At 47.0% G+C, this 26,599-nt stretch overlaps 11 protein-coding genes across 11 annotated transcripts; 5 read left to right on the top strand and 6 right to left on the bottom strand.

Moving 5' to 3' along the window:
• Nucleotides 1-617: 617 nt before the first annotated feature.
• On the top strand, nucleotides 618-1,209 carry F4812DRAFT_438396 (uncharacterized protein). The gene is made up of 3 exons (XM_047934995.1): nucleotides 618-910; nucleotides 973-1,001; nucleotides 1,077-1,209. The coding sequence occupies exon 1, from the start codon at nucleotides 645-647 to the stop codon at nucleotides 801-803; it is 159 nt and encodes a 52-aa protein (XP_047787670.1). The 5' UTR covers nucleotides 618-644; the 3' UTR covers nucleotides 804-910; nucleotides 973-1,001; nucleotides 1,077-1,209.
• Nucleotides 1,210-1,274: 65 nt separating this feature from the next.
• Nucleotides 1,275-2,775, top strand: F4812DRAFT_438395 (uncharacterized protein). The gene is made up of 4 exons (XM_047934994.1): nucleotides 1,275-1,321; nucleotides 1,386-1,518; nucleotides 1,572-1,647; nucleotides 1,746-2,775. Exon 4 carries the CDS (start codon nucleotides 2,015-2,017, stop codon nucleotides 2,708-2,710), a length of 696 nt encoding a protein of 231 aa, XP_047787669.1. The 5' UTR covers nucleotides 1,275-1,321; nucleotides 1,386-1,518; nucleotides 1,572-1,647; nucleotides 1,746-2,014; the 3' UTR covers nucleotides 2,711-2,775.
• A 941-nt stretch (nucleotides 2,776-3,716) lies between these two features.
• On the top strand, nucleotides 3,717-4,322 carry F4812DRAFT_461661 (uncharacterized protein; the record flags this gene model as incomplete). The annotated part of the gene is made up of 3 exons (XM_047937905.1): nucleotides 3,717-3,904; nucleotides 3,974-4,080; nucleotides 4,147-4,322. 3 exons carry the CDS (start codon nucleotides 3,717-3,719, stop codon nucleotides 4,320-4,322), a joined length of 471 nt encoding a protein of 156 aa, XP_047787668.1.
• Nucleotides 4,323-4,425: 103 nt separating this feature from the next.
• Nucleotides 4,426-5,795, bottom strand: F4812DRAFT_119034 (GroES-like protein). Its single transcript, XM_047929439.1, has 2 exons — nucleotides 5,154-5,795; nucleotides 4,426-5,060 (listed from the first exon to the last, which is right to left on the bottom strand). Exons 1-2 carry the CDS (start codon nucleotides 5,649-5,651, stop codon nucleotides 4,530-4,532), a joined length of 1,029 nt encoding a protein of 342 aa, XP_047787667.1. The 5' UTR covers nucleotides 5,652-5,795; the 3' UTR covers nucleotides 4,426-4,529.
• Nucleotides 5,796-6,375: 580 nt separating this feature from the next.
• On the bottom strand, nucleotides 6,376-8,070 carry F4812DRAFT_118814 (uncharacterized protein). The gene is made up of 3 exons (XM_047929437.1): nucleotides 7,076-8,070; nucleotides 6,685-7,019; nucleotides 6,376-6,558 (listed from the first exon to the last, which is right to left on the bottom strand). Exons 1-3 carry the CDS (start codon nucleotides 7,596-7,598, stop codon nucleotides 6,499-6,501), a joined length of 918 nt encoding a protein of 305 aa, XP_047787666.1. The 5' UTR covers nucleotides 7,599-8,070; the 3' UTR covers nucleotides 6,376-6,498.
• A 4,267-nt stretch (nucleotides 8,071-12,337) lies between these two features.
• On the top strand, nucleotides 12,338-13,818 carry F4812DRAFT_118803 (glycoside hydrolase family 16 protein). The gene is made up of 3 exons (XM_047929436.1): nucleotides 12,338-13,020; nucleotides 13,156-13,461; nucleotides 13,542-13,818. Exons 1-3 carry the CDS (start codon nucleotides 12,606-12,608, stop codon nucleotides 13,625-13,627), a joined length of 807 nt encoding a protein of 268 aa, XP_047787665.1. The 5' UTR covers nucleotides 12,338-12,605; the 3' UTR covers nucleotides 13,628-13,818.
• A 114-nt stretch (nucleotides 13,819-13,932) lies between these two features.
• On the bottom strand, nucleotides 13,933-15,093 carry F4812DRAFT_452325 (GroES-like protein; the record flags this gene model as incomplete). Its single annotated transcript, XM_047936333.1, has 3 exons — nucleotides 13,933-14,606; nucleotides 14,675-14,983; nucleotides 15,069-15,093. 3 exons carry the CDS (start codon nucleotides 15,091-15,093, stop codon nucleotides 13,933-13,935), a joined length of 1,008 nt encoding a protein of 335 aa, XP_047787664.1.
• A 638-nt stretch (nucleotides 15,094-15,731) lies between these two features.
• Nucleotides 15,732-17,223, bottom strand: F4812DRAFT_438384 (uncharacterized protein). Its single transcript, XM_047934993.1, has one exon. The coding sequence runs from the start codon at nucleotides 16,910-16,912 to the stop codon at nucleotides 16,013-16,015; it is 900 nt and encodes a 299-aa protein (XP_047787663.1). The 5' UTR covers nucleotides 16,913-17,223; the 3' UTR covers nucleotides 15,732-16,012.
• A 459-nt stretch (nucleotides 17,224-17,682) lies between these two features.
• F4812DRAFT_438383 (uncharacterized protein) lies at nucleotides 17,683-21,340 on the bottom strand. The gene has a single exon (XM_047934992.1). The coding sequence runs from the start codon at nucleotides 21,117-21,119 to the stop codon at nucleotides 18,255-18,257; it is 2,865 nt and encodes a 954-aa protein (XP_047787662.1). The 5' UTR covers nucleotides 21,120-21,340; the 3' UTR covers nucleotides 17,683-18,254.
• Nucleotides 21,341-21,768: 428 nt separating this feature from the next.
• On the bottom strand, nucleotides 21,769-22,524 carry F4812DRAFT_118769 (uncharacterized protein). Its single transcript, XM_047929435.1, has 2 exons — nucleotides 22,206-22,524; nucleotides 21,769-22,149 (listed from the first exon to the last, which is right to left on the bottom strand). The coding sequence occupies exons 1-2, from the start codon at nucleotides 22,334-22,336 to the stop codon at nucleotides 21,843-21,845; spliced, it is 438 nt and encodes a 145-aa protein (XP_047787661.1). The 5' UTR covers nucleotides 22,337-22,524; the 3' UTR covers nucleotides 21,769-21,842.
• A 1,644-nt stretch (nucleotides 22,525-24,168) lies between these two features.
• On the top strand, nucleotides 24,169-26,049 carry F4812DRAFT_438368 (peptidase M50B-like-domain-containing protein). Its single transcript, XM_047934991.1, has 5 exons — nucleotides 24,169-24,659; nucleotides 24,751-24,795; nucleotides 24,953-25,016; nucleotides 25,144-25,442; nucleotides 25,502-26,049. Exons 1-5 carry the CDS (start codon nucleotides 24,411-24,413, stop codon nucleotides 25,709-25,711), a joined length of 867 nt encoding a protein of 288 aa, XP_047787660.1. The 5' UTR covers nucleotides 24,169-24,410; the 3' UTR covers nucleotides 25,712-26,049.
• The last annotated feature ends 550 nt before the right edge of the window (nucleotides 26,050-26,599 follow it).

Genomic DNA, 26,599 nt, shown 5'->3' with positions numbered 1-26,599 from the left:
AATAATATATCTTCTCATGCAGGTCTGGAAGATATGCGCAACAGGTACAATATACTTCGAATCCTGAAAGGCTATGGAATATGTACCTGGTACGAACTCGTCAGTAAGCCTTAAAACATTCAGGTTATGGCACAACCTGAACCGCTCTCATGAAATACTTCATGGTCCTCATGATGAGGCCCTGAATTGAACCAATACGATGAAAACTCCAGCATATGTGTGAATTAACCAATGAGAGGCCGGATTACATCCTTATTGAACAACCGCGATGACACACCCGATCTCAAGTTCGAGTTCAGGTTATGGTCAGAAGTATAGAACAACCTGAAGGCATATCCTACAACATGAAGTTTGAAAGAGACCAAAAAAAAAATATAAAACGATAAGAACGATGACTCTAAGGATCCAGTCAGTCCATCATCTCTACACTCACAATAAAATCTCTTCTCAAAAGCCCTCGTCGAACCAAGAACTCTAGAAAAGCTCGCCCAAGCTATAGTGCTGAAATCGTTAAAACATGGCATCGCCCTCGGAAAGTCAAGGAGTTCAGGCTTCGGGAGACTCTAACAGGTACGTGCCACTCGTTGGGGCTCGCCGTAAGAAGCTAACGTAGCTTTAGTCAAAAGGGCGGTTACCAGTCCTATATGCTACAGGAGTTTCTTCGTGCCGAGCCGACTATATCGGAACGAGTCGCAGGCGTAGTCCCATCCGAAAAAGGGGACAAAGATAAAACAGACCGCAATGACAAGGCCAAGAGGGCGATTAAGGAGTTCGAGAATGCATGGGCCAATGCAGGCCACTGAGTTGCTGTTCTAAGTTGCCAGGGGATATTAATATGGCGTGCGGCCTCACTTTCAGCTAGCTCAAGTTTTAAAGCCCGGGGTGAGTGGAGGAGTATTGGAGGCGTACGCTATTGGTAGTTGGTTAGAACGCGACTTTCTAGGCACCAAATCGATCACTTATTGCTACTACACCTGCAACACACTGATATAGTTCAATCGCTATAACTGTTCCATTAGCCATTGATGAGGCTTATATATCGTGACTAACAACTTCCGGTAGGAGTCGAGACATACACTTTTATTAGAGTGAGATGAAGGGGTGTAGAATTTAGGTTGTAGTTGTGAAATAAAAATAAAAATAAAATAAAAATAAAATAAAAATAAAATAAAAATAAAATAAAAATAAAATAAAAATAAAATAAAAATAAAATAAAAATAAAATAAAATAAAATAAAATAAAAATAAAATAAAAATAAAAATAAAAAAAGAAAGGAAAAGAAAGGAAGGGGGGGAAAGCTCAAAAAAAGAAGAGGATAGAAGTGAGTACCTCTACCTAGTACCTGACCTAAGACGACGCGGGTTATTAACGGCTTCCCTTTCAAGGAAAACACCTGCAGTTGCCCGGCCCCACTATAATACGGAGAACGGAGCGCGGAGGCGGAAATGTATATGCCTCCACAAACCGTTACGATGCGCGCCGTTCGATAAGTAATACCAGATAAGTTCCACTTTTAAGGTTTGATGTTCAAAGTTCCGATAATCCAATGTACTTCTAATGTTGTTTTTTAGGTGGCACCGTATAACTACTGGCTCGTCGTTATGGCGTCGGGCTCCAACTGACTGCAGTCAGCACGGATAGAAGCAGGTACCTGCAAGATTTTTAAGTTTGCTTTCCGAAACATACGATAGTTCATACCAATGAGCTGTCAGTGACACTTGTTAATTATGGGGCTAACTGATAAGTTAATTAATACAAATTCATCTTGCGTGTTACAAATTACGTGAGGGAAGTTGAGAAATACCTGTTATGAAGTACGAAGATCGGAGCTCCCAGTATTTCTCCCCGCCCCTCGAGCCTAAATCTATACCTGTCTTGGTGTAATAACCTACCTGGTAACGTTCTTTGTCCAGCAGCTTAAAACTCTCCGTTACCCCCGCTACCCTCCTCTTCCCTCCGGCACCAGATACAGCTATCAACACCTAAACCCGGACTTCTCCTTTCGCCCAGCAAGATGGCGGGACTATTAAATGACCAACTTGCCAGTGCCTCATATCCGCCAGTAGCCCCCAACTGGGGCGCTGACTATTGTACCAATCACTACGATACGTACGACTATATTAATCCCGCGACGAAGTCCAATTGTACAGGAAAGGCCATCTTAGTAACCGGTGGAAACAAAGGGATTGGAAAAGGTGTCGCTATATCTTACGCTAAGGCAGGCGCTTCGCACATCGCTATTACGTCCCGCTCAGACGTCCCCGAAGTCGTGGCAGAGATCGAGAAGAGCGCGGCGGATGCTGGACGGGCGAAACCAGTCGTTATCGTCCTGCGATTAGATGTTACCGATTCCACGAGCGTGACAAACGGGGCTCGCGTTTTGGAGGAGCAATGGGGCCGACTCGACATACTAATTGGCAACGCAGGCTATCTGTCCAAGTACGAGAAGATCCTGGACGGAGACGAGGGAGAATGGTGGCGGAACTTCGAGGTCAACGTTCGCGGAAGCTACCTTATCGCGAGGGCTTTTCTACCCCTATTGCTGCGAGGCGGAGATAAGACGATCATCAACATGTCCTCGACTGGAGTCAATCACTTTCATAGCGGTGGAAGTGGCTATCAGCTCAGCAAGTTTACTCTTCTGAGGTTCACCGAGTACCTCATGGCTGAGTACGCAGATCAGGTGAGTCGGATAAGGCGCTTCCCATGAAATACCTTGGGTACTTAGACTATCGTCTTCTAACATTTATGTAGGGCTTGCTCGCCTATTCAGTACACCCAGGAGGGTGAGTAACTAGAAGCTTTTCTATTACTCATCTGGTTTAGGTTGCCAATTAGCTGACCATTTCGCCTAAATAGAGTCGTCACAGATCTCGCCCGAGGGTTACCAGAGGCAACACAAGGTATGCCATTACTCCATGCTTTCAAATTCCCTTTGCTACCTACCTAAGGCTCATAAAAATACAAGCTTGGCTCAAGTGCACGCCCGCCATAAGCGGCGATACGGTCGCATTCCTCACAAGCCAGAGACAGGACTGGCTGGCGGGTAGATACATCAGCGTGATGTGGGATATGGCCGAGTTCTTCGAAAAGAAAGAAGACATCATCAAGAAAGACGCCTTAAAGATGAAAATGACCTTCTGAATCCGACGTTTCGTCTGTTCAGCATCTACGCTGAGCAAGGGTTGTTGCGTCGTCATATTCCTAGACGCACGTTATCGGTCCCCAATATAACCACATTAGCCCCTTCATAGAGAAAGACCGCGATGAGTTAGATGGAAAAAGCGGAAAGAAAAATAGACGGACTGAACGGCCTAGCTGGTAGGTAGCGAGTTAGAGCCCCGTTAGTAGAAAGGAATTAACATGCGCCGAGTCGTAACCACCACGAGCAATTGCAAATTAAACCCTTGTGACTTGGCAAAACGGCGAGTGTCAAGGGAGTCAAGAGACTCTCTTCACGGCCTAGTCATCAGTTCATTGCGCGCTTACAACAGTCGAGAATGCGTCATCAAAATTCCCATTGGTACGTTGGGATCCTCCTCCGACCCCCTTCGGAGCTTCGTAAGCTTAGCGACGGAAGCGCACCGAAACTCAACCTCCGTTTCTGGCCGGCGTTGTCAATAATCTAGTTTTTCATTATAAATAACTCATCCAACGTTCTCGATCGACTTTCTTATCCTTGTACTCTGTTAATCCACCGATCAATCATACCCCCAATGGCTTTCTTGCAAACGTCTCTGTCCCCGGCCAGCTTCTTGGCGCCTATCCATCTCTTCTCCTACTCCACGCTCCTAGGCATGGAACTGTACCAGTCGTTTGTGATGACTAAAGTATGCTATCAAGAGCTACCACGGTTGGCCTTTACCACCTTGCAGAAGCGCATCTTCCCAATTTACTTCCGGGGGTAGACCCTTCTTCTCCTACTGACAGCAGTGGCAGTCCCTCCATACGGACCGTTGACACTGCACTCCAGCATGGGCAATTGGATACCGTTTGCTGTTGCAGGGGTCACGGCGCTTCTTAACCTGATGCTCTACGGGCCTCGAACACGCCAGATCATGATTCAGCGGATTCATCAAGGTATGGGATTTTATTTGTGCACCGAAATCCGGATTAATAGCGCCGCAATCGCTAACGGAGACTCAGAAACACGGGATGGAAGAAAATCAAACGACCCGGTTGAAGTTGGCGAAGAGATGGGAGCGCTAAATAAAGCATTCTCGCGTAACCACGCCATGAGCATTCACCTGAATCTTATAACCATAGGGGCTACTCTCTGGTGGGGTTGGAAGTTGGCTTCGCGACTAAACGTGCAGCCTTAAGAGGCAAGATGCTAGCACACTGTGCTATGGCCTAGCTATTGCCCTAAGAATGACTGATGGATACTAGGAGCAAAGATTTGGGGTTTATCAAACCTAATGAAACATTGGCTTCGCACAGTGATGTATCCCGGAGAAATCTCTCTAGTTCCATAGTCATAATTAAGACATCTCAACTGCATCGTATAATTTTAATATCGTATCTATCCGCTAAAGCTCGAGAACCAGCTTCGTGCCGCTAACCCCAGCCTTCAAGATATCAAGGCCCTTGTTGATTCCATGCAGGCCTCCCTCTACCACTTGAATCTTCGGGCTCGGCACGATCTCGCGCTTCTTCAACTTCTCCTTCAACCACGTGTTGAAAATAAACGAGAACTGTCCTTCCCGCACCTTATCGTCGGTCGAGGCAGCGACGAACTTAGTCTCGACGTCCTCTGGAGTGGGCCCGTTGGGGTCTAAGGGGGGTGCGGAGGCGAGGTGAGCCGGCCCGCTCCCCTTTAGGGCTTTCAGGATGGTTTGGCAGGACTGGGTAGCGCCCACGGCGTCGTACCCGTATTGGAACGTGAGGCCGTCTTCCTTGCCCGCCTTGACGATGGCGTCTTCCACGTTGGGCTCCTTGTAGTCGAAAACTCGCGACGCACCTAGCGACTTGATGTAGTCGTGGTGCTTGGCGCTCGCGGTGGCGTACACGGTGAAACCGAGTAGCTTGGCACTTTGTATCACTGCGGTGCCGACGCTAGACTACAGAATCTAATGTTAGCAACTGCCTCTTTTTTTCTCTCTCTTTTTTTATAGTATTCATTTTACTAAAAATGAACCCGAAGATTTACTTACAGAACCGCCCCAGACTAGAAGGCCTTGCTTGTCGCTGGGAGAATAGGCGGTGGTGCGGGAAACACCGATAGTTTCCCAGCCGGACCACGCCGTAGCAAAAGCCATAGGAAGTGTGGCAGCTTCGTTGAAAGAAAGGTAGTCGGGGATCGGAGCGGCATTCACCGCCGGGATGATAGGCCGCTGCTGGAAGGCGCCGTAATCGGGAGCTCCCTGGGCGAAGAAGGCCGGCGCAAAAGCCGTGACGCGAGTCCCGGGCTTGAAGATGGCGGATACGTTGGAGCCGGCCTCGAGCACGACCCCGCCGACGTCTGAGCCGACCACGGCGGGGTAATCGGCGACGGCGAAACCAAAGTTGCGCTGCTTCCAGTCGATGGGGTTCAAGGCGATCGACTTCACGTCGATAAGAAGTTCGTCGGGGCCCGGCTTGGGCGTCTGCTTTTCCCGGACTTCGAGCGGCTGCCCCTTTCCGGTAAGGAATGCTGCGAGATGTGTCGACATTGTGAAGGTCTATCTTCTAGCTACTTAGGAGGTAGGTAAGGTAAGGTAAGGTAAGTATTGTATAAATGAATATGCGACGCTATTACCTCGTAAGTAAGAGGTAGGTAGAGTTAGAAGGAGGCGGCAAGGCTTATCAGTGTTAGGAGGTAGCAAGGACAGCCGTTTATATTAGCCAAGCCGACAGTATTTGGTAATCATAAGAATCCGCTACATTTATCGTCTTCTCTCAGCCTTCCGTGGAATATGGTTGATAATCAACAGCCTATACTCATTGTCCAGTTGCACGGCGTCATTGCATCGGCTCGGAATTAAAACCATTCGGATTTAAACAATTACGAAGTTTAGAAAGTGATAAGTCACGCTCACAAACGATTACCAAGCTGTTTCCGAAAAGCACATAGCCTATATTGTTATGGTAAAGCGGAACGCAGGCGGGTTACCTTAGCCCATCCATCTGCAGGAACGTGTCACCGAGCCGAATGTCTCTAGCCTGCTATGCCGTACGAGCGTAGGATCAAGGGGCTGTTTACTTTATTGGCTATGGAATTATGCTATCTCCGGCGTCCAAGTCCTAGTCCTAGTCACATATCAATGGGGATAACAACATGGTAAGAATATCCGATCAATTATCTCCACCATTGCGTACTGCTCACACGCTCATTACGGATTTATTTGCGGTTCAGGATAGTCTACGTTAGATATATGTACAGACAAATCTTGGTACAGTCGAAAGTGCCCTATCAATCCTTTATGCGCTATCTCCCAACTCCTAAGTACATTGCTAGCAGGCGCAGCCCTTTTTTTCATCATCTCCTAGCTCATAGAGAACACATGTCATTGCCTCCGTTTACGCACGGAAGACAGTTCTTCGTCGGTTACCGAAGCCACCGAAAGCGTTGCCGTTACCATGGCCCTTTCCGTTGCCAGCGCTAGCATTGTTGGTACCGGCGTTGGCATTGTTGTTGTTGTTTCCGTTGTTGTTGCCACGTCCGTTACCTTTGCGGCCGGTTCCGGAAGTAGCGGTTGCGCTCGCTGCAGCGCTGGTGGCAACTCCAGTAACAATGTCGAGAGTCTGGGTAGCAGCAGGCAAGCTAGTGACAGTCTGCTTCAGAAGCTGACTGACAACAGCTGCGTTCTTCACTGCCTCGTCGGTTCCAGCCTTCTGGATGGCGGCGATGGCATCAGGAAGGTCGGCCTGGTCCTGGGAAACCTGCTTGAAGACCTTATCAAGAGAGATTCCAGTGGAGACCTTGGCAGCAGTGTTTTTGCTGGGCTCGACATCGACTTGCTGGACGGGGAAGCATCCACCGAAAGGTCCGGCAAGAGCGTTGTTACGGCAGCGGATAGTGCAGACATTACCAGCGGAAGCTATAGAAGAATCGTTAGGATATTATAACTCTAGCAAATTGGGATAGAAAACTTACATCCACTGCAGGAGAACTTCTCGGGCATGTTGACGAGAATGTCGAAATCCTGAGTCTTGGCTTGAGAGAAACCGTTGACACCGGGAACATTGTTCTCGACCGTTAGGTTCTGGGTGATGACACCATTGTTTCCAGCTTCGACAAGGTCGCAAGCGTAAGGGCCGGCGCCGTCGGCGTTGACTTGATGGATAGTGACCTTAACTTGCGTACCGGCCTTGACTTGGGTAACGGCGCCAGCAGCCAACGCGTTCTCCGTGTTCTCTCCGATGTCGATGTTACCCGACAATTCTGTTCGTCCACACTCGTTCACGACGTTTGCGGCGATCTCGGCATCTCGGATGATGGTAGTGTCTTGTTGGCACGGGCTGATAGATGTGCAATTCCTCGCCAACTCGGGTTCAACCTTGAAACCGACACTTGTAGGCGAGCCCTTAATACCCTGTGCTGCCAAGACGACACCGTGTGCCTGGGCAACAGCGAACAGGGACACAAGAGAAAAGATGGATGATGAAATGGAAGGCATCTTGAATTTATGAATGTGGAAAAGGGACAGCACCGGGCCGATGATGAAAGTGAATGATAAGGCTCAAGAAAGAATGTATTAAGAATAAAACAGATCCACGGGATCGTCAACAGCGAATATAATAATGTAGGTAAGAAAGGAAGCCGGCCTGATCAAGAACATGGAAGATGACGATCTGTGGTGAGTGGTGCTGGCATATATACATGATAGATGATGGAGATCTTGTTCGATCTCCGCAGGCTGGTCATAGCACACACGAGCTAAACTAACCCCGAAGTGTCTGCCGAGTCCAGAAACCCCCTTAGAGAACCAGCGCGAACCGATATCCAACACGATTTGTGTCATGCTGGTGGGTTTCAAGCAGCTAAAGGAGCCTCCCTTCTACGTTGATCCTTTCTCTACTAGGGCAAGCCTTCTCCTTGTTGGGTACGTACCGTGGTAAAGTGACGGCGAAGAGCCGTTTCGAGTTTTACTTCATCTCTCATGAGTGGACATGTCAACTAACCCCATGATTAAAAGCGCCCACTGGGAAAATTCATCGTGTTCTAGGTTGCCACGGAAGAAACGTCTCGACAGGGTATTGTAAAGGAGGCGTCTTGTCCAGGGTAGCGAAGAAACCATGAATGCTTACCTAGGTATTACTTGAACTAAGACCTTAAAAAATGTGTACTATGTAAGTGGAGAAAAACGCACAAAGCTCGCGAATCCCTGCTGCGCTTGGTGTCGCATTCTACGCAGTAAAACGGCGGGGATTGAAGAAGACGTCTCGCAGGTAGCGAATAGGAATGAGCGCCTCATACGGAAGATACAGCTTTATCAAGATGGGAAATCCACATCGAATTTAAAAGCGAAATGAGTTGCCGCGCAAATTATGTTCATAGTGTATAGCATCTAGATTATAACTATAACTATAAGATAAGTTGTGAGTTATAATATCAGGCATCTTAGGTTACCGTGCCTAGGCATCGTGAACTACTAGGTACAGTCTTTACTTGAAAAAATAGGTACCTACGTGATATAGCACGCCGCACGAAGGAACATTTAGCATAGTAATTCGGCTCGAACCGACGGTGGCTAAAGTGGCGCACATGGTCTTTCGTGAGGATGCGAGCAAGAGGCGCGCCTGAACACTACCTACTCCAGAATATCCCAAGAAACATCTTTGGGGGTACACTGATCGCTTACGATCTGCCGGCTAGCATAGTCCTTCCATGTTTCGACCCTTGTGCCAGATCTCGGGCCAAGACGTTTCCATTATCCATTGTGGGTATTCGCGGTAATTAAAGCCTTATCCTATATACGTATCTACCGTATTTACTGGAAGACCCTTAGGAATATTTTATGCCCAAACGAATACATTACGGTTAAAGATGCTAGGGCCTCTCGACATCGGACGGCGGTGGTGTGGTTTATCCTTAGCGGCCGTTTCAAGCTGTCGGCGCACCAATGACAGATCAGAATGGCAATAAGATGCTACCAGATATGAGGCAAGGATACCTGGTACATTAGGAGGTACTCTACAGACTGGGAGCAGAGGTAAAGATTATTCTTCGCCCGGAGCGATGCCTATCCTCCCAAGGATGTTCTAGCAAAGTTTGTGGGTACCTTAACTAGGTTAGGTTAAGAGGTAGTAATAGATAATAATTAACCGTAAAATCTTAATATTTGTATTATCACTGCACTCATTACGGCGTAGACTCCTATAAAAATTTTAGCCCTACCTAACGGAGCTTGAGCTTGAATCTAGCTAGCACTTCAAAAGCCCAGGTCGAGAAGGGGTTAAGAAGGGGGTCTTAGTCTAGCTCAGGGGCCGTCACACAAAACCCCAGCGCGCTTCATCAATGCCAAGGCCCCGTCAAAGATGTCAGTAGACGCTCTAGCTCAATTTGCCCCCTTAAATGGGCCATAGATTGATAGCAGTAAACATAAGCGCAATGCGAACAATTTACCTGTTAGCTTCATCACCCTCGAACATCGCGCGAAACCCTTAGGACATGGCATTATGCTCGGCATTCGTTTGTCATTGATGCATCAGCGCAGTGTTGGCAGCGACCAGGGCTGCTACAAGACACGAAAAGACATTTTGAGCTGAACCATTGAAAGTCCAAGGGACAAGACATCATGCTCAACACGAGATCGTGGGATTTCATCCGCCGCAGTTAAACTACTTAAGGAGTCCACGCCCAGAAGTTTGAGTTATATCTCTACTTCCATCGCTAGACATCTTCTAGTTGACAGGTTCGTGAATAAGGGGAAGATTAAGATACCAGCCGTCTTGTCAGGGGAGTAGAGAGGATGCGATTGTGAGATATCGTGCGAAGCTTCCCCCATTCAGCGACACGGAAAAGCCAAGCTTTCGTTTTAGGCGCATGTTTTTTGCTCCGCTTGGCGAGAATGATACCTTGCGACATTAAGATCGCCTAGCATATTAGTGTCCGGAACGACTTAGGCTACAGCTCACGAACGAACGAAGTGCCCATTGATCAAATAAACTAAGATAAACTAGAAGTCTAATTGGGAAATCTGAATTGATGGTCGCTAGCGCTCTCCGCTAAACAATTAATCTAGGAGGTACCTAATGTATTCTCTACCTATAGCTAAAGTAATCTCGCGACATCGTACTCAAAATAGGTGGCTGCTTACTACGATGAATCTCTGGATTCTTCCTGCACCCAAATTGATAAACGTGGGAAAGGAACGATATGAGGGATCGACACGAAAAATATGAGAACCTCTTTAGAAAGCTCAACAGATTACTGTCCACTGCTGTGAACCTAACGTCGTGGAAATCTGGGTGTGGAGATCCTATAAGCTTTTTTAAGCATCCACCTCGACTCGCTTTCGTCTGGACTTTACAGATCTCAAAATATCACGATACCTGCTATTTCTGGGGTCGGTTAAAAAGAAACCCTTAGACAAGGGCGCGTGATACTAAGAAAAGCTTATACATGGGGAAATTAAGCGGATGCAAGCTGTCAGAGTCCATAGGTAGTTAGGAAGATTGGATAGAATTCGATATCCCGCTACTCCAAGATGGAGAGATAATAGTCCGAAGTTCTATTAACTAAATCATCCCATCGAGTCATCGCTAATGAACGAAGAGGGCAAAGTACTAGTCCTCTTGTAATGCTGTCAGTATCGCGTTTCACGAATGCTAGTCAACAACAGTTAGACAACCTTTAGCACATTTCGTAGTTTCAGCTTTACTCTTTATCTTTCGATATGACGTCGCTGTTTAGATACATCTCAATGACAGCATCATCGATCTTACAAGACTGTAACAAGGGATTCGTATGCTGCTCGGGCATATAAGAAGAGTCGTCCGCATCGTTAGATTCATTCTTGCTGGGTGGTAGTACCCACCTTCACGTATGATAGCTCAGACGAGTTTCTGACGCCGGAAGTGGGAGAACATAATAGAGACACTACTAGGATGGTATCTCGTGATTACTACTCTAACTGTAGCAGTTTACCATGGATTGAACAAGGTAGGAGGCACATTTACCTGACTGAGGTAAACAAAGGCAATATGGAGGTACTTATACTAGAATACAAAAAGCGATTAGTAGTAGATACTGACTACCTACCGCTAAGGCGTGAAGTATTCTCATCTATGACAACTAATAGCTAGAAGATTACGATGTGTGCCACCATGGCACTATCTACGTATAGGTACTAGACTAACGCTTCTTCTAAAAAAAGATTTGATAAGTATTGGACCATCTTTGAGGGGAAGCTGAAAGGAAGTTTTGAAGTCTAACCGGTATACCAACCAGTACCTAATATATAGAGCAGCCAAGTCTGAAAACCTTCTTAAATGCAACGGCGTAAAGTTTGACATTATCGGGAAGTTCGATTTTTTTATGTTACCTAGTAGGTATCATGAGGTTCAGGCGATATAAAAAAGATGTGGTCAGTCACCCGCCTTCGTATTGATATTACGTGTTAGATCTCCAGATTTGAATATTAAAATGTAACCTTCTAAGTAGCGTAAAGTATTGAAAGAGACCACTAATATCTAGACTTAATAAGACTATCTCCCTACTTTCCCCTTTACTCTGATATATCACAAAGTCATGAGGTTGTTCTAAGGTCTTCTCTGCCATATTTAGATCACATTACTAAGGACCAGGGGACATTACTAAGTGGCAATTCAATCAACAAGCCACACAGCTCCATTCGCATTGGTTCTTACATAGTTTAACGCTCACTACCATATAAGCAACGCAGCTGGGCTACAAGCTACCTTCAGTCAATTAAATCTATTTCCAGTACCCTACGATATATCAAAAGCTAGTAACGAATAGCGAAATTATAAAATGACATTGTGTAAGCCAGAAATGCTTTTTTTTTTGTAGCTTCGGGGATAACTTCATCTCTTGAGGCTAATATGAGAATAACACATTAAATTACTGGCTACCCTCCAGAAACGCCCACATGATATCTTCATTCGGTGATATGTCATTGAGCTTCTCTCTTATTTAGTAGACCTAAATATAAAAACCATTTTATCCAAGTGCGGAATGCTGAGCTCACCGTACGAATGCTACTACTGGCTGTCCACCATGCTGAGCTCATCAATAAACAGTCAGACTACAGCTAGTACAGCAGAGCTACGATGACGCTGGAAATAAACACCCTCAAGGCCTCATTCTAGAACTTGGGAAATGGAGCGATGCTCAGCGCTACTAAGGGCGGCAGCGAAGCGAACCACTCAATGGGTAAAACCACTAGTTATTACTAACTATAATCTCGTCATCATGCCCTTTCAGCCTCTGTCTCCATCAGAGCGCATGATCTCTCATGATGCTACCTTCGCCTGGTATCAGAGGCCACCTATGGAGTAGCTTGTGTCACGGTGGCTTCGAGCAGACTATAAAGGAGAGCCGAGACACCATTATCTTTTCCTAGTCCATCACAGGTCATCTCGCTCTATATCCAACACCAATAGCCTCATAAAACCAGCTAGCTCATAAATATATTCTTGCCTACTTACATACTACCACGATGTCTCCTCCTCCAGCCGAAACCAACTACAGTATCGTCTGGTCCGACACCTTCGATGGATCTGCGGGCTCTCTTCCCAACCAGGGCAAATGGAAGATCATCTCAGCCGGTCCTAACTCGAACAACCAGGAGGTGCAGCACTACACCACAAGCACCTCCAACTCTTCGCTGAGCGGCTCGGGCATTCTGCAAATCACCCCTCGCCACGACAACGGGCAATGGACTTCTGCCCGCCTCGAGTGCCAGGAGGCCTTCAACTGCCCCGCCGGCCACCGCTTGCTGATGCAGGCCGAGCTGCGCACGGGAACGCACCCGGCGAACCAGCAGTCGGGTATCTGGCCGGCGTTCTGGGCCCTCGGGAACGATATCCGGAATGGGAAGGACGTTAGTTGGCCGCAGTGTGGCGAGTGGGATAGTAAGTGAACGAGTCCCCTTGCTATTCCTCGATATGCAGTTATAGCGGAGGGCTATTAAAATATTATAAGCTACCTACCTAGGACCTAGGTAGGTAAGGTAGTCTTAACTACAGGTAACTAATCAACTTCCCCAGTCTTCGAAAACGCCCACGGCAACGACTGGTCCCTCGCCACTCTCCACTACGGACGGGGTGGTCAGGACCACCTGAGCAAGGGCAGCGGCCAGGAGCACTTCCAAGTCGAGTCCTTCCACACGTGGGCAATCAAGGTCAACCGCTCGCCCAGCAACTGGCAGGACGAAACCCTGGAGTGGTATCTCGACGGAAACAAGTTCTTCCAGATCAAGGGCAGCGATGTAGGGGATGGCGAGCTGTGGGGACGCGTAGCTCACAAGAGCTTCTTCCCTATTCTCAACGTAGCTGTCGGTAGCAACTTCCCTGGTGAGTACCTATTTAGGAATAATCTACCTCTGATGACTGCTGCTTTGGGGTGATGGGATGGAGTGCTAATGTCGATATAGGGGGTGGTCAGCCCGACGGTAACACAACTACCGGTCTTGGCAGCGGCCTTCAGGTCAAGTATGTCGCCGTCTATAAGAGCAACTAAGGCCAGTTTACGACTGTATGAGATGTCTTCATTAGATAGTACTGTAGTTCTTGGAAGTCCTGGTTGGAAAGGAGGATTGAATGTGCGCAGTTTTGGAAACTACCTTACACAGATCATATTCATACAGCCACTTTGATCATCCTAAGATATGTACATTTCCATATTTAATACATGACTCAACTTATTAGATCCATACCTACCTACCTATGTTATGTTCTTGACCCTGTACGTCGGCGTCATGGGTGTTTGACAATAAGGCTGTGATGTCCGAAATATGGTTGCATCTAGCGTAAGCTAGATCCCATTCACTGGATTCCTTCCGTATCGGAAATCCGGAAGACATATTTGACACCGTTCGCCATGCCGGCTTTTAGGTTCTGCAACGCTGCTTGAACGCCACGAAGTCCGCCCGGTACGATTACTTGCGGCTGTGCCTTGAACCAGCCCTCCTGTAACGCTCGTCCCAGGTACCGGAAATACACGAAACCAAAGTCCTTGTCGTCTGAATGTACCGAGCCTACGTTAGTCATAGAGTGCGACACGCCAGCGGGGAACTCGTAGTTCTGCGGAGGCAACACGGTTGTTATCTTGCCACCCTCAGCAAGGACCTCGCTAATGTTGACGTAGCTGTTGTGCTCTGACGTTGCATCAAACGCGTATAGGACCTTGGACTTGCCGGCTGCCTTCTTCAGGCCCTCGACGACGGCTTCGTCTCCGTCGCGATAGTCGATGATGGTGTCCCCCTTGCTCCGGTCGATTAGGCTCTCCACGTGGGGTTGAGACTTTCCGGCGACGCAGATGAGAGGGTGGATATTGCTCTTCTTAGCGAGCTGGATGGTGTAAGAACCGACGGAGGAAGCTGCCCCGTAAATGATAAGGGGGATGGGCTCAGTTGCCGGTGTCCACGGCTGCGGGAGACCAAGGCGGAGATGGAGCCCAAGCGCGGCTGTCATTGCCGCCAGCGGAATCGCAGCCGCCTCTGGATAGGTGGTCCGTTAGTATGTTATGAGCGTAAGGTTTTTATTTACGTCTACTACCGGTTCATACCTTCGAATTTAGTATGCTGAGGAATATGGAAAGTAGTATGCTGCCAAGCGATCGCATACTCCGCATAGGACCCGTGAGGCTTCATCATTTCATGGAAAGCGGCGACACGGTCGCCGGGCTTGAACTCGGTCACATTGGAACCGACTTCTTCAACAATACCAGCAATATCGTCGCCCGAATTTATGGTGACGTTATTCATTGCCGGCAGTTTCCAATCCTTAGGATTAGACCCGCTCACCACGACCTTGATAAGGACCTGGTCGGCTTCGGGTTTGGGGGTAGGCGAGTCGACGATCTTGACCTTGGGCCCTGGCTGATGGTTAACCTTCCTTGAACCTTACTTAAGTAGGAAAACTTAAGACTATATAAGACTATATAACTGGTTTATACTTACCTGGGGCTACGAGGGCTTCCTTCATGGTTGATTTGGGCATACTGTGATTGTAACAAAATTATGAGATTGAGCAGTGTGATGTGATGTGATATGATGTGTATGTATGTTGTTGTTGTTGACTTCACCCTTCTTCAACTCCAGCACGCCTGGGAGGGAATGTTAAGTATCCCAAGATGTTAAACTACCCTAGAACATAACGGCGGAGCCCCTAGCTGAATGGATTTATAAGCACCGATTAATTAGGATAGTCTAGAGAAAGAGAAAGAAGGGGGTAGTATAAAAAGAGGAGGTACTGTAACGGTACAATCTAACAGCAATGACGTAATTGAAGCGGTAATGGATATAGTTGTAATAAATAGTGTATACACTAGATAGAAAAGCCTTTAACACGACTCCGAAGCCCCGCTTGTGAGTTGTTGATGATGATGACTTTTATGTCTATTGGGCTGTGTTGACTTATATCTAGCTGCAACTAATAAGTGATTTACACACAAGGTCCACCCGACTCCGCTTGCGAGTTGAATCGTTATTATAAATCCAGAACCTTGTAGGGCGGCTAAGCGGTTAGTATTACCCTAAAGAGGTGATAGAGGTGACAGAGGTGACGTAGATGAGCAAAATGGAAACCTTATTGAGGAGCTCCCGTCATTATTAACGATCACTATTTTGTGAAAAATCTCATTGTGGCCTCATTGTGGCCTCATTATGAAAATAATACTGGCATCCTTAGAACCACACTGGACCTCTTCTTGCCTACCTAAATACAGTTATGAGTGGTAATACCACTCAGGTCCCCTCAGGTCAGATAGACTGTAATAGCAATTGTGCTATTAAGAAATATACTTTTGGCTCAACGGTGTGTCTTTGACAACAGTCTTTTCGGCACGACCCCCTTTTAAGCCAAACAATGCATCATAACCCCTATTTCTCCAGCCACTTCCGCCTTAGTACCCCCGCAAGGACAGCCTAGGCTTCTCAAAGTCGCGCAGCCTCCTAATCCTCGAGGTAGGCGGGATCGTGCCATTGAACCCGCAGCCCGCCTCCATGCACGACGAAACGGTATGGATATACCTGATCTTGCCGGACTCGACCCTGAACACGTGGCTGTCCGGCATGGGCTTCTGGCCCTGCGACCTGTCCAGTCCGGGGAACCCAAGATAAATGTCGACGACGCCCAGGACCTCGTCCACGACATAGCGGCGGTTGGTAACTACGAGCGTAGACGGCAGGCCTGCGAGCGTGCACGAGTCGCCGGTCATGTTGAGCGGGGCCGTGGACGCGCCGCCTTCGAGCCTGGAACACGGGACACCGAAAGGTACGGTCACGTTCTCGTTCTTGAACCTGTCGAAGTAGGCGTCGCCAGCGGCTTGGATGACCTCGCGGCTGTCCCGCTTGTCCTCGGGGATAGGATCCCAGCTCTCCTGCGAGTTCCAGTATAGGTATCCGGTGGCGTTGAAGGCCCAATCGCCCGCATCCGTCACTATAGATTCGATCAACGAGATCCTGCTGTCGTTGTTGAAGAGTATGCGCGTGCCGATGACGTACTGGTGCGGGTTGCTCGCGGCGATGAGCTCGGTGAACGTCGCGCAGTTGGCGGTGTCGTGGATGCTGCGGTTGTGGTCTATCTTGATGGCCTCCGTTAGTACGCCTTCGTTGATGGCTTTGGGAACTTCGTTTTCGGTGTATGTGACATTAGGAGCCGCCAATGCGGCTATATCTCTGCTGGACCCAGCCGCTTGAGCAGCAACATATTTGTTAGTAGCTCCTACGAGAAAGTCTCTCGTACATGCAGCTGATGCCGATGCAGAGAATAGGAGCCACCCTAGCAGGACAAAGGTAGCCATGCTATAAGTATATGTCTCAAACAATAACCGGTAAGTATTGAGGGATATTCAATCCGTTTCTAATTAACACACCTCTTTCCATGAAGAAGAAGATTCTGGCATTATATATTCACAAATACAGTCGATATGCTATAAGCAGCTTCGCGGGGAGCTTTCACAGTTCTGGTAAAGTCAAAACAGCCTATTATGCCATGTCTATCCTAAACTCCCCAACCCTATCGCTTGAATCTGAAGTCACTCAAAATGACCCAATCAGTCACTTTTGAGGGCAATTGAAGGAAGTAATAAAAAAACATATATTACGGTAACAGTCATAGAAATTGCACAATCCTACCCCTCTGAGGCTCCGCCGGCTGTCAATGGTTATACACATGGCCACCCGATAAATTGCATGCACATAAATCTCTCGGTAATTCAGGAATCGTGGGGTATATCGTATATAACCCACTCTATTTAGTACCAAGTGGGGAGTTCGACGAAACTTTTATATAAAAATTGTCCAACGTCGACGTATGTCTTTAGTTCTGGACTTCAAATGCAACAAGGGACAAGAGGCATTGCATGTACACCCACTGGTTAAATGGACCGCATAGAACACCCAGAAAAACTTACGATGTTAATAGGTAGTAAAGAACAGTACCTCCCAGGGGCCGTTTTCGTATGAGTTAAGTGCCTCTTTGGCTGGATACGGTAGTTTCGTATTAGCTTAGGTACCTGTCAGAACAAAGCAAGTTTTCTTTTTCAAGAGATTTATATCGACCTAGTCGAGTGCTGCTGTAGTTGTTTTAGTCGCTTGTCCTAAGGTGCTATAGTTATGATATGTGAAAATCACTCATAGCTCAGTATATATAAAGACTATAAATTCTGCACGCCGTCTACTTCAAGCGTTCTGAAAAATAAGGTAACGAGGTAATGTTAGAAGTCGATTATTTTCTCTTGTTATGATCCGCCTCTGTTTCCTATGGTTTATATTCGTATTATACATATATCGTTAGATGCTTAGCATTTCCACCTAGAACGTTCATAGATATGCTGCCAAAAATGTACGGGACAGTACTTCAGTCACAAGTAAACACTTTATGGGACCAACAATTTCCACACTTTCTTGCAAATGAAGTATTTTTTTTTTAAAAAAAAAAAAGTCCACCTGTATTAATGCATCAAGTATGCATTAAATACTAAGGTTAGGTAGTGAATACCTCCTAATATACCCAGTAGGTAGGTAGGTACCTACTTATGCTTCCCTCAGCGGCTGCTGGCCAAGTGCATACCAGGCGTAGAACGACCACAAAACGCACCATCAACTCATTTTGCGTATCTTAGTTTATTCGGATTCTTCGCCCTATGGAATACAAAAATCGATCCAGCTGCCTAAGTAATCTAACCGATTACGGCTGCTGTCTGCGAATTCGTGCTCTCGATATATTTCTTCGAACTCCTTATAGTTTAGCCGACCCCAGCCACCCCTTTCCCTTGCTTCTTGTTCCGCAAGGTCAAGACGCTTCCATGTCATCAGCGTGGAACGCGAAACATGGCACCGGTCATCGGGGGCAACAATTTTCGATTTGACAGTCTCCTCATTTTTGGATGGGCTGGAGTTGTTGGCCGGCTTTTTATCTTGGGTGCTATTTTCCGCCTTAGGTATGAGACCGCCATGGGATACCTGAGCTACACTGTTCGGTCGGTTCTGGGGTAGAGTAGGATCGCGATATTCCGTAGGCTCAGGGAAAGTTAAGTCTTTTGATGGGGTGTCTGTCTCTTCATTGGTAGCCTCTTCTTTACTCTCCCCATTCTGTACTTCAGGAGCTGGATGCGATTCATCGATTCGGCGACTACTGTGGATACTATAACCACTCGTCGAAAGCAATTCAGCCAAGCTCCGCTGGGAGATTGGAGCGCTTCCTTCCGAGGAGGGTGGGCGACGTCCATCCGGCGACTGGTTTCTGGATTCATCATCTTCGCTTTCGAGATCAAGCGAATCTAAGAGCTCCCGGTATTTCTCACGCTGCTCTTTAGTTTCTGCCGCTTGAACGGCGAGATCCTCTTTCTTCTTGAAGATCTCATCTAGGAGCTCGTTGAAAGCCTGCTGCGTAACCTGGTAGAGGATCTCTTTACCAGCATCTCGCTCGGCGTCCGGGATTTCCATTCCCCCCCACCTCTCCGGTACACTTCGCGAAGAGGTAGATGGATTGGACCTGGTTTCAAAATCATCCGCATCTTCAGCGAAGCGAACCTTGGAGGATGATCTTGATCGCGGAGACAGGAAATGCGGAGCTGACTTGGACGATTCAGCGACGTTATTCAAGTTCAACAGTACATCTTGGTTTTCCTCCCATTCTTGTGGAGGTGCTGCACCTTCTTCCTCGTCTAGATAAAATTGACGTCGTTTCCATCTTTCAAGGAGCTTCCTTCTAGCATACAGCCTCTTCCGTTTGTCAATCCCTAGCCGGTGACTATTAGCTACCATTGCTTGATGTTGAACTCTGAGCTGGCTCTCCGTAGGTAGCGTATTTGTAAATCTACTAGCATCGGGGATGGCGCGAGTAGTTGTTGGCTCCGTAGCTTCGCTTGCTAAGTTGCGATCGACAGGTTCGCCCTCGTCGGCTTCGTCGGCGCCTTCACCTTCATGTTCGCTCTGGCCATCCTCATCAGACGAAGCGCTCTCGACGTCATCGAGAGAATTTTGCCCTTCTTGATGGAATGAATCGAGAATATCAGTGATTGGTGGGTATTCGCCAGAGAGTAAAGATGCCAGGTCGGCCGTAGTATGGGGAGGGTTAATTATTCCGGACCAGTAACGAGTATCTTCATCGGGGGATTGTGGTCTCCTAGAGGACCCAAACGATTCGGTAAATAGGCTTTGGCTCGCGGTTCTGGCAAACAAACTGCTCAGGATCTCTTCGCGGTTGCCCGTATCTTGCTTATCCTCGTTCACAACTCCTTTGCCATCATTGATCTCAGCGTCTCCATTCGCATGGAATGTCTTGCCCTCCATTGGCCTTAAATGATCAGCTGAAGGGACTCTGCCTTCTCGACCAAAAAGACTACTTAAAGGTTGCCTGCCGTTGATAAGCTGCTGTGCTTCGGTTGTTGTCATCATGTGATCATCGAGACCGTCGAGGATGTCCTTATGCATCTGCTTGTATAGCACGTAATAAGCTCGGAACATACGTAGGAAGTCTCGTCGGCTAACATAACCATCACCGTCAATGTCGTATCCGTCAAAGGTGCGCCTCAGTTTATCTTTCCTCTTTCTATACGATACACCGTGTAGGAACTCCTCGAATCCAATGAGGTCATCATGGTTGGTGTCGTAGAACGCAAACATACGGTCGTGAATCAGGTTAGGTGCAGCATGCCGATAACCGCCAGACGGAACAAGACATCGCTCAAAAGTTTTACGATCCATTGCCAACCCAAGGCCATTGGGGTCATCTCTCCATTCGGTGTTGGCCATGAAAGTCCACTGTTCCCAGAATGCATCGAGCTCAACACGCTCGAAACCGGTTTCTTGAGACCACCTGGCAATCAGATATCGCGGGATACTACGAATAGCGCTGTCGGGGTCGCCTGGGTACCAGGAAGGTTGTACATGTCGAGTTCCGAAGGGCGGCGCGGGTATTTTGACCTTGTAGAAGACGTGCGTTTTGTTGTGCAAACCCTGAGATTCGCATACCTCACATAAGTCGAAGTCAGCGCAGTTGGCACAGCGGTATCGAATCCCACGAATCGGGACCATGCCACAAGCATTACATTGACAGCCACGATGAACATATGCATTACGTCTCGCATTATCTTCGGACACACGGAATAAGAGAGTAACTATATTCTCGCCGGTCCTTTGCCGTGGGGCTTGGGTGTTGTCGTTGTACCATTCGGTCGGGTTCTGGTCATCAGCGACGGCAGCGCTGTCTGCGAGAAGGGAGTTGACAAGATTTGCGGCATCTTCGTTTTCGTCGCCGTGCGAGTCGGATTCTGAAGAGTCGTCATGACGATGGGACGCGCGGCGAGCTTGTCTTAAGGCGTTGCTGCGATGTAAACCGGTTCCTGCAGTAGTAGTAGTACTGTCGGGTTCTGAAGGTCGGCTCTGGCTGGTACGATAGTAATAGAAACCTAAAGAGGCTGCTGCAATGGCAGAGACCACAGCGATCGTGACTCGGGGGCGTATCAAGGCTGAAGCCACTGTTGAGGAGGATAAAGATGCCATGATAAATGGGTGGCGCTCATGGCGAAGATAGATGAAGCGGACGGGATGTAAGATAAGCGAGTGAAGCTTAAGAAATTGATTCTAGATAAGCCTTATGCATAGTAAGAGGAGTCGCCGTTGCCGTGTAAGTGCAACTCTCTTACGGTTTGCAGCTGGCAGCGATGTGATTTCTCGAATTTGTTGAATGTGTTGAATGGAAATGGCGATATGAGATATGAAATTTAGCTGGGATCACCTAAGAGGCTAAGCCAACCCACAAGTATCATGTACCTACCTACACCTAGGGAATGCAGCTGGCTTTCCAATTGGTACCTAACCTAGGTAGGTACCTAGGTACCTAATTACATCATATCACTTACAGGTACATAATGTACCTAGGTACGTACAAACATTTCCATACCTTAGGTACATTTCGAAGACCGGGCATCAACTTGCAGCAACTGCCCGCATCCAATATTCACTGCTATCTACCTAGGAGGTACTTATACCTAATTTTTCTAACCTGGTGGGAAAATATTTCTCTATTCTTTAAAAGGAGAGTCGCGTGTCCTTCTTCAACCACACCCTTTCTCTAATATTATTAGGTACCCTTATTGTCGTCATCCCACGGCTGCAAGCAATCACGCTTGCAAATCGGTTCCTCCGCTTCGAATGTTATCTCATTATTACTGCTATAATGCTCAATGCATAGAATGTGAATAGCACCCTCAGGACCCATACCACCTAGGTCTCTGGATAATTTGCCTTGACGGTGAAGTTCTGCGGGCCTGCGTAGACTTGCACTGTCCCGGTTGGCGACTGTTGGTTCGTCCACACGATCTGATCCGCCGAGATGGTGTGGATGGCATACGCCTCCTGATACCAAAGCTCTAGGTCCGCTCCACCGTCAGAGCGCTTGGTTAAATTGAAAGATGTAAACGGGTCGCTGCAAACCGTCTTCTCAACTGAAGGGAAGACTTGGTATGTTCCTGGCCTTGCCGAGCACGTTGTCGAATTTAGCCCATTCGAGTACGACCAGGTGAGTTCGACGCTATCAAAGAGGTCAATAACAGATTAATTTCTACGAGGAAATTTGTATCAACTCACTATCCGACCGATGAGTGCGGAGTAGCCCCTGCGTTGAACTTGGTGATAGTAAATGGTGCTTTGGTTCCTATCGCGTCCGCAAGGCCAGTGGCGAGAAGGCCGACAAGTGATGCACCTGAGAAAAACTTCATCTTGGAAAATGATTGTATCGACTATTCTGGACTAAAGTCTAGTGGAAAGTCTTGTTTGAACGAGGGGACTGAAGTTGCAATGATGGCGAGAGACAACTTTGTCATTTCTTGATGCGACCTTCTCATCTCTATATATGTTGTCTGATGGCACCTGTCATCGTATATTCTTACCTCCCACCTACCCTCTGAATTATTGACCCGACTAAAGGGAAAGGGGGCGAGTGAATCAATGGTTCTTCGCTTCCTCCCGACGATCGATACTTCCCGTTGGACCTAGAATCTTAAGAGGTAGTAGGTGTAGCCTCAAATGCATGTAGTCGGCGGTCTACGATAAGCACTTCAGTGGAGAAGTAGTGAACCCACCCCTTTCCATACGATGGGCAATGGTACCCTCCCTACCTCCCTCAACTCTTTTACCCGCACTAAGACTCGGCTTCCATTGGTCCCAATGATATCTTTCAGGGGGGTTCTAGTGCATCTCCCAATTTACCCAGCATTGCTGTTGCAGTCTTCTAAGACAAACTCGAAACGTTGTAACATCGCAGCCATGGTAGGCCTCGTATTGTTGTGCCCAAGGCTGAAGTTCGTCTCACTATTCGCCCAAGTGTTGCGATATGAAATGGTAGATCGTCTCCCAAATCAGAAAACGAACGCTACCCAAACTGTAGCTATAGGGCATTGGCCTCATCCTTATATACCTTATAATAGCGAGCTTCGTCCTTTGACATGACAAACAGCTGATCCAATTAGAGCGAATTAAATGTCTTAGTATAGAATATACTCGGTGACTTACTGTTCGGTATTGATCATCGAAATGATAGTAATGTCTTCTACAACGTTGCAACAGTCGGCCCTTCCGATAATATTAGAATCGGCTAGAACAATGAACTATCAATGTCACGCATGACTGTGTTACTCAGAAGCAGCATATCTCTTTTTCGTATTCGACGCCTAGATTTCTCGGATATCCTAGACCTTTTTACTGATGGTATTTCCGTATGGGTTGCTGTTACTTACATTGACTTGTCGACGCAGAGAGAAATAGGCCCGATAACTATCCCACTCAACGCCTTACTACTACTACACGTTTTTCAGCCTCTAACCTAGACTCTTGCGGAGCCTCAAAGCCGTAAGACATTATACTAGGAGTGCTCGTGTAAATGACGGAACATTTGCACTTACTGCAGTTCTAGCTGAATATATTGGAATATATGTGCCATTGTAGGCTGGCAGAGTTGAAAATTAATGGTTAGGTCTTGGCATACTTGTCTTGCCAGGCAACTTCTAAAGAAATATTCGAACAGTGAACCTTAAGGCCTTAGGGCTTAACGGGAACCCGTGTTAGCGGCCCCGGCAGGTATCTAAAATTAGGCAACCCCACCCCCTGCCCCCCGCGACATGTCAGTCACGATAATGAGATACAGTTGACCCAGTAAAGGTACGAAGGTCCGGGCCAAAAGTCTTGCACATGCCAAGCTTTTCATCACAGAAATTTAACGTGCACGATTATAATAGCACTGTATTGGCTTAGCATTAGTTTGGGGGCAGATAGTGGCTTATACGCTAAATTTCAGGGGGCTTACCACTATAGCTACAGGGGAGCTAGCTGCTATTAGTAGATCTAACACCGTATAGCCTTTTTTATTGACACATACCTAAGCGGGTAGCTTACCTAAGCTACGATGTGCAAGACTTTTGGCCCGGACCTTCGTACCTAATAACATACATATAAGGTACATAGCAAACCACCGCCACATTGACGAGGCGCAGCACAATAGGCTTGCGTTATGTTTTGTCTCGGCGTACAGAGTTAAAAGTCACTAATAGGACATGCAAAACATACGCGTGTGCCGTGTGCCGTATCAGCCCACATGTCCACGTCAGCTGGTTGATTCTTAAGTTTTCAGATCTTGCAGATAAAACTTAAAAAAAAAAAGAAGAAAAAAAAAAGCCCTGACCTAACCTGCAATGCCTTCGTACCTCTTTGTAAATTTGTCTTAAGGTACCTAAAAACAGCCGCTCATTCCTACGTTACCTTACACTCGCTAAGAAACGCCTTACAAAACAAATAAACATGGCCCCGGTTCACGAGAGGCCCGGACTATTCATTTCCGAACATCTGCTCCGAAGCGCGAGAGCTGCCGTGGTAGCAGCCGGCCCCGAGGTTGCTAGACTGGCCCGGAGAGATGTCATATCGCCCCGCGATTTAACCGTTACCAGCGATGCCCAAAAAGTTACATTGGGTATCATCGCCGTCTATGTTGTCGTTATTGCCATATTATGGAATGTTCCCTATGTGCGATGGTCGTTATGGCCTTTCAAGGTATTGTACCCACTGCCTACCTACCTCTTACATGAGATATCTTATAAGTTATTGTATACCGGACTTTCCTTACTAACTGTCATTTTTTCAGATGCTTGTCATTGCGTTTCATGAGTTCGGACACGCCATAACTGCCGTAAGTAAACAGTAATGTTAATGTCTCTTTACTTTAACTCATTTCAAGACATATATTGTCTTGATTAGATTGGCTATAATAGAGCTTTAGCTCCTCAATGTGCCTAAAGTTGATCCATTTAATCCTTCAACAAGTAATTACATCTAACTCGTTAAAGTGTTGTACAGGTGGCCGTGTCAAATCCATCTCACTTGACCCTCGTGAGGGAGGTGTTACACATAGTAAGTATCTTCAAAAAATTATTTTCCTATTTCTTTTTAACTGCCTCCCAATCATGTGCGGATGATGTTGCCTTGAGAGTTACCTCTCATCGTAGACTTATAAAAACATACTGACTATTGTCGCTAGTGGTTGGAGGAAAGAGTGCTATCACGCTACCTGCTGGTTACCTAGGATCGTCCCTCATCGGTGCCCTACTTATCTTCTGCGGCTTTGACATCGTCGCAAGCAAGATCGCCAGTCTAGTTTTAGGCGTGTGCTTCTTACTGACGCTCTGGTGGGGAAAGAGAGATTGGCTGACAATCGTAACTATCTTACTTGCCGTCGGACTCTTGGTGGGCTTCTGGTTCATTTCTCATGCCGAGCCGCTAAGATTCCTGGTGCTCTTCATCGGCGTGATGAGCTCGCTGTACAGCGTCTGGGATATTGTAAGTTTTAGACAACCCCCCCCCTCTGTGAATATCATCAAGTGCTAATTGCCTTTCAGTGCGATGATTTGATCCTCCGTAAAGTCAATAGTTCCGATGCCAGCGTGTTCGCCGAGCGCTACGGTGGTTCCTCTCAATGCTGGGGTGTCATCTGGTCCATTATTTCAGTTTGTTTTATGGCTGCCGGAATCATTGCCGGCATCGCTGCATTCCCTCAATCATTCGCAGAACAAGAAGAGGATTCAAAGAAATTCATTCCGACCCTCTAAGCAACGAGCAAGAATGGTGGGCTTTGGTATCACAAAGTTACATCTCTTAATTTTGTGGAGTTTGAAAGCTTCTAAACGAGGCTTTTACAATGGGTGGTTATGAAAAGGTTAAGAGGGTATACCCATAGAGCGGGTTCCTTTTTCTTGTCTAATGTAGATACCCTTTACTGTTATCAAGTTGGATTTGTTCTTTTAGTCCGGCTTGTTTGTGCGTTACCTCATTGCTGAAACGTAGGCCTTTTACCCAATAACATCTCCATATCGCGCACTAGAGCTCAATAGTCAGTGTACAGCCTCCTTTAATGTAACAGACGCGGCTTTTTTTATAAAAAAATCAGGAAAACAATTTTGTGTGCTCGGAATTATATTTAGGAGATATCAGGCTGCGTATTATTCCGTGACATGGTTTAGTGAAAAGTCAAAGGATGAGCTGAACTTCAAGGTCCATCCCGTGCTTTCCAAGCCTCTAAACTGCTCACAATAGCCTTTTCCAAAGACTTTCCTATGTACCTAAGTTTCCTAATGAGAGCTAGATCCTATGACTTCATAACAGATCGCCATACGAGTGTGGCGCATTCGCTGTCTTCTCGGCTGCTGCTCGTAGCTTATGATCATAAATGGCCAAGACTACCTGCTACGCCTATATTAGACCTCACAAATCACATTACAACTGATTCAATTCTACTCATTTGACCTATTTCACACATAATAAATACTAATAACACCTAATTCTTGTACATCTCTTATATACTTTGAAAATGCGCGTCGCAGGTTTCATAGAACGTCTCAAGATTGTGGTAAAACCTAAAGGTCGGGAGAGAGAAGACGACGAAGTTGCAGAATCCACAGTATCATCACTAGAACAAGCCGAGTCTATATCGAAAGACT

Source organism: Daldinia caldariorum (genome assembly GCF_022478825.1).
Source record: "Daldinia caldariorum strain CBS 122874 unplaced genomic scaffold F4812scaffold_15, whole genome shotgun sequence".
Lineage (NCBI taxonomy): Eukaryota > Fungi > Ascomycota > Sordariomycetes > Xylariales > Hypoxylaceae > Daldinia > Daldinia caldariorum.
This window is presented reverse-complemented; position numbering and strand designations above follow the sequence as displayed.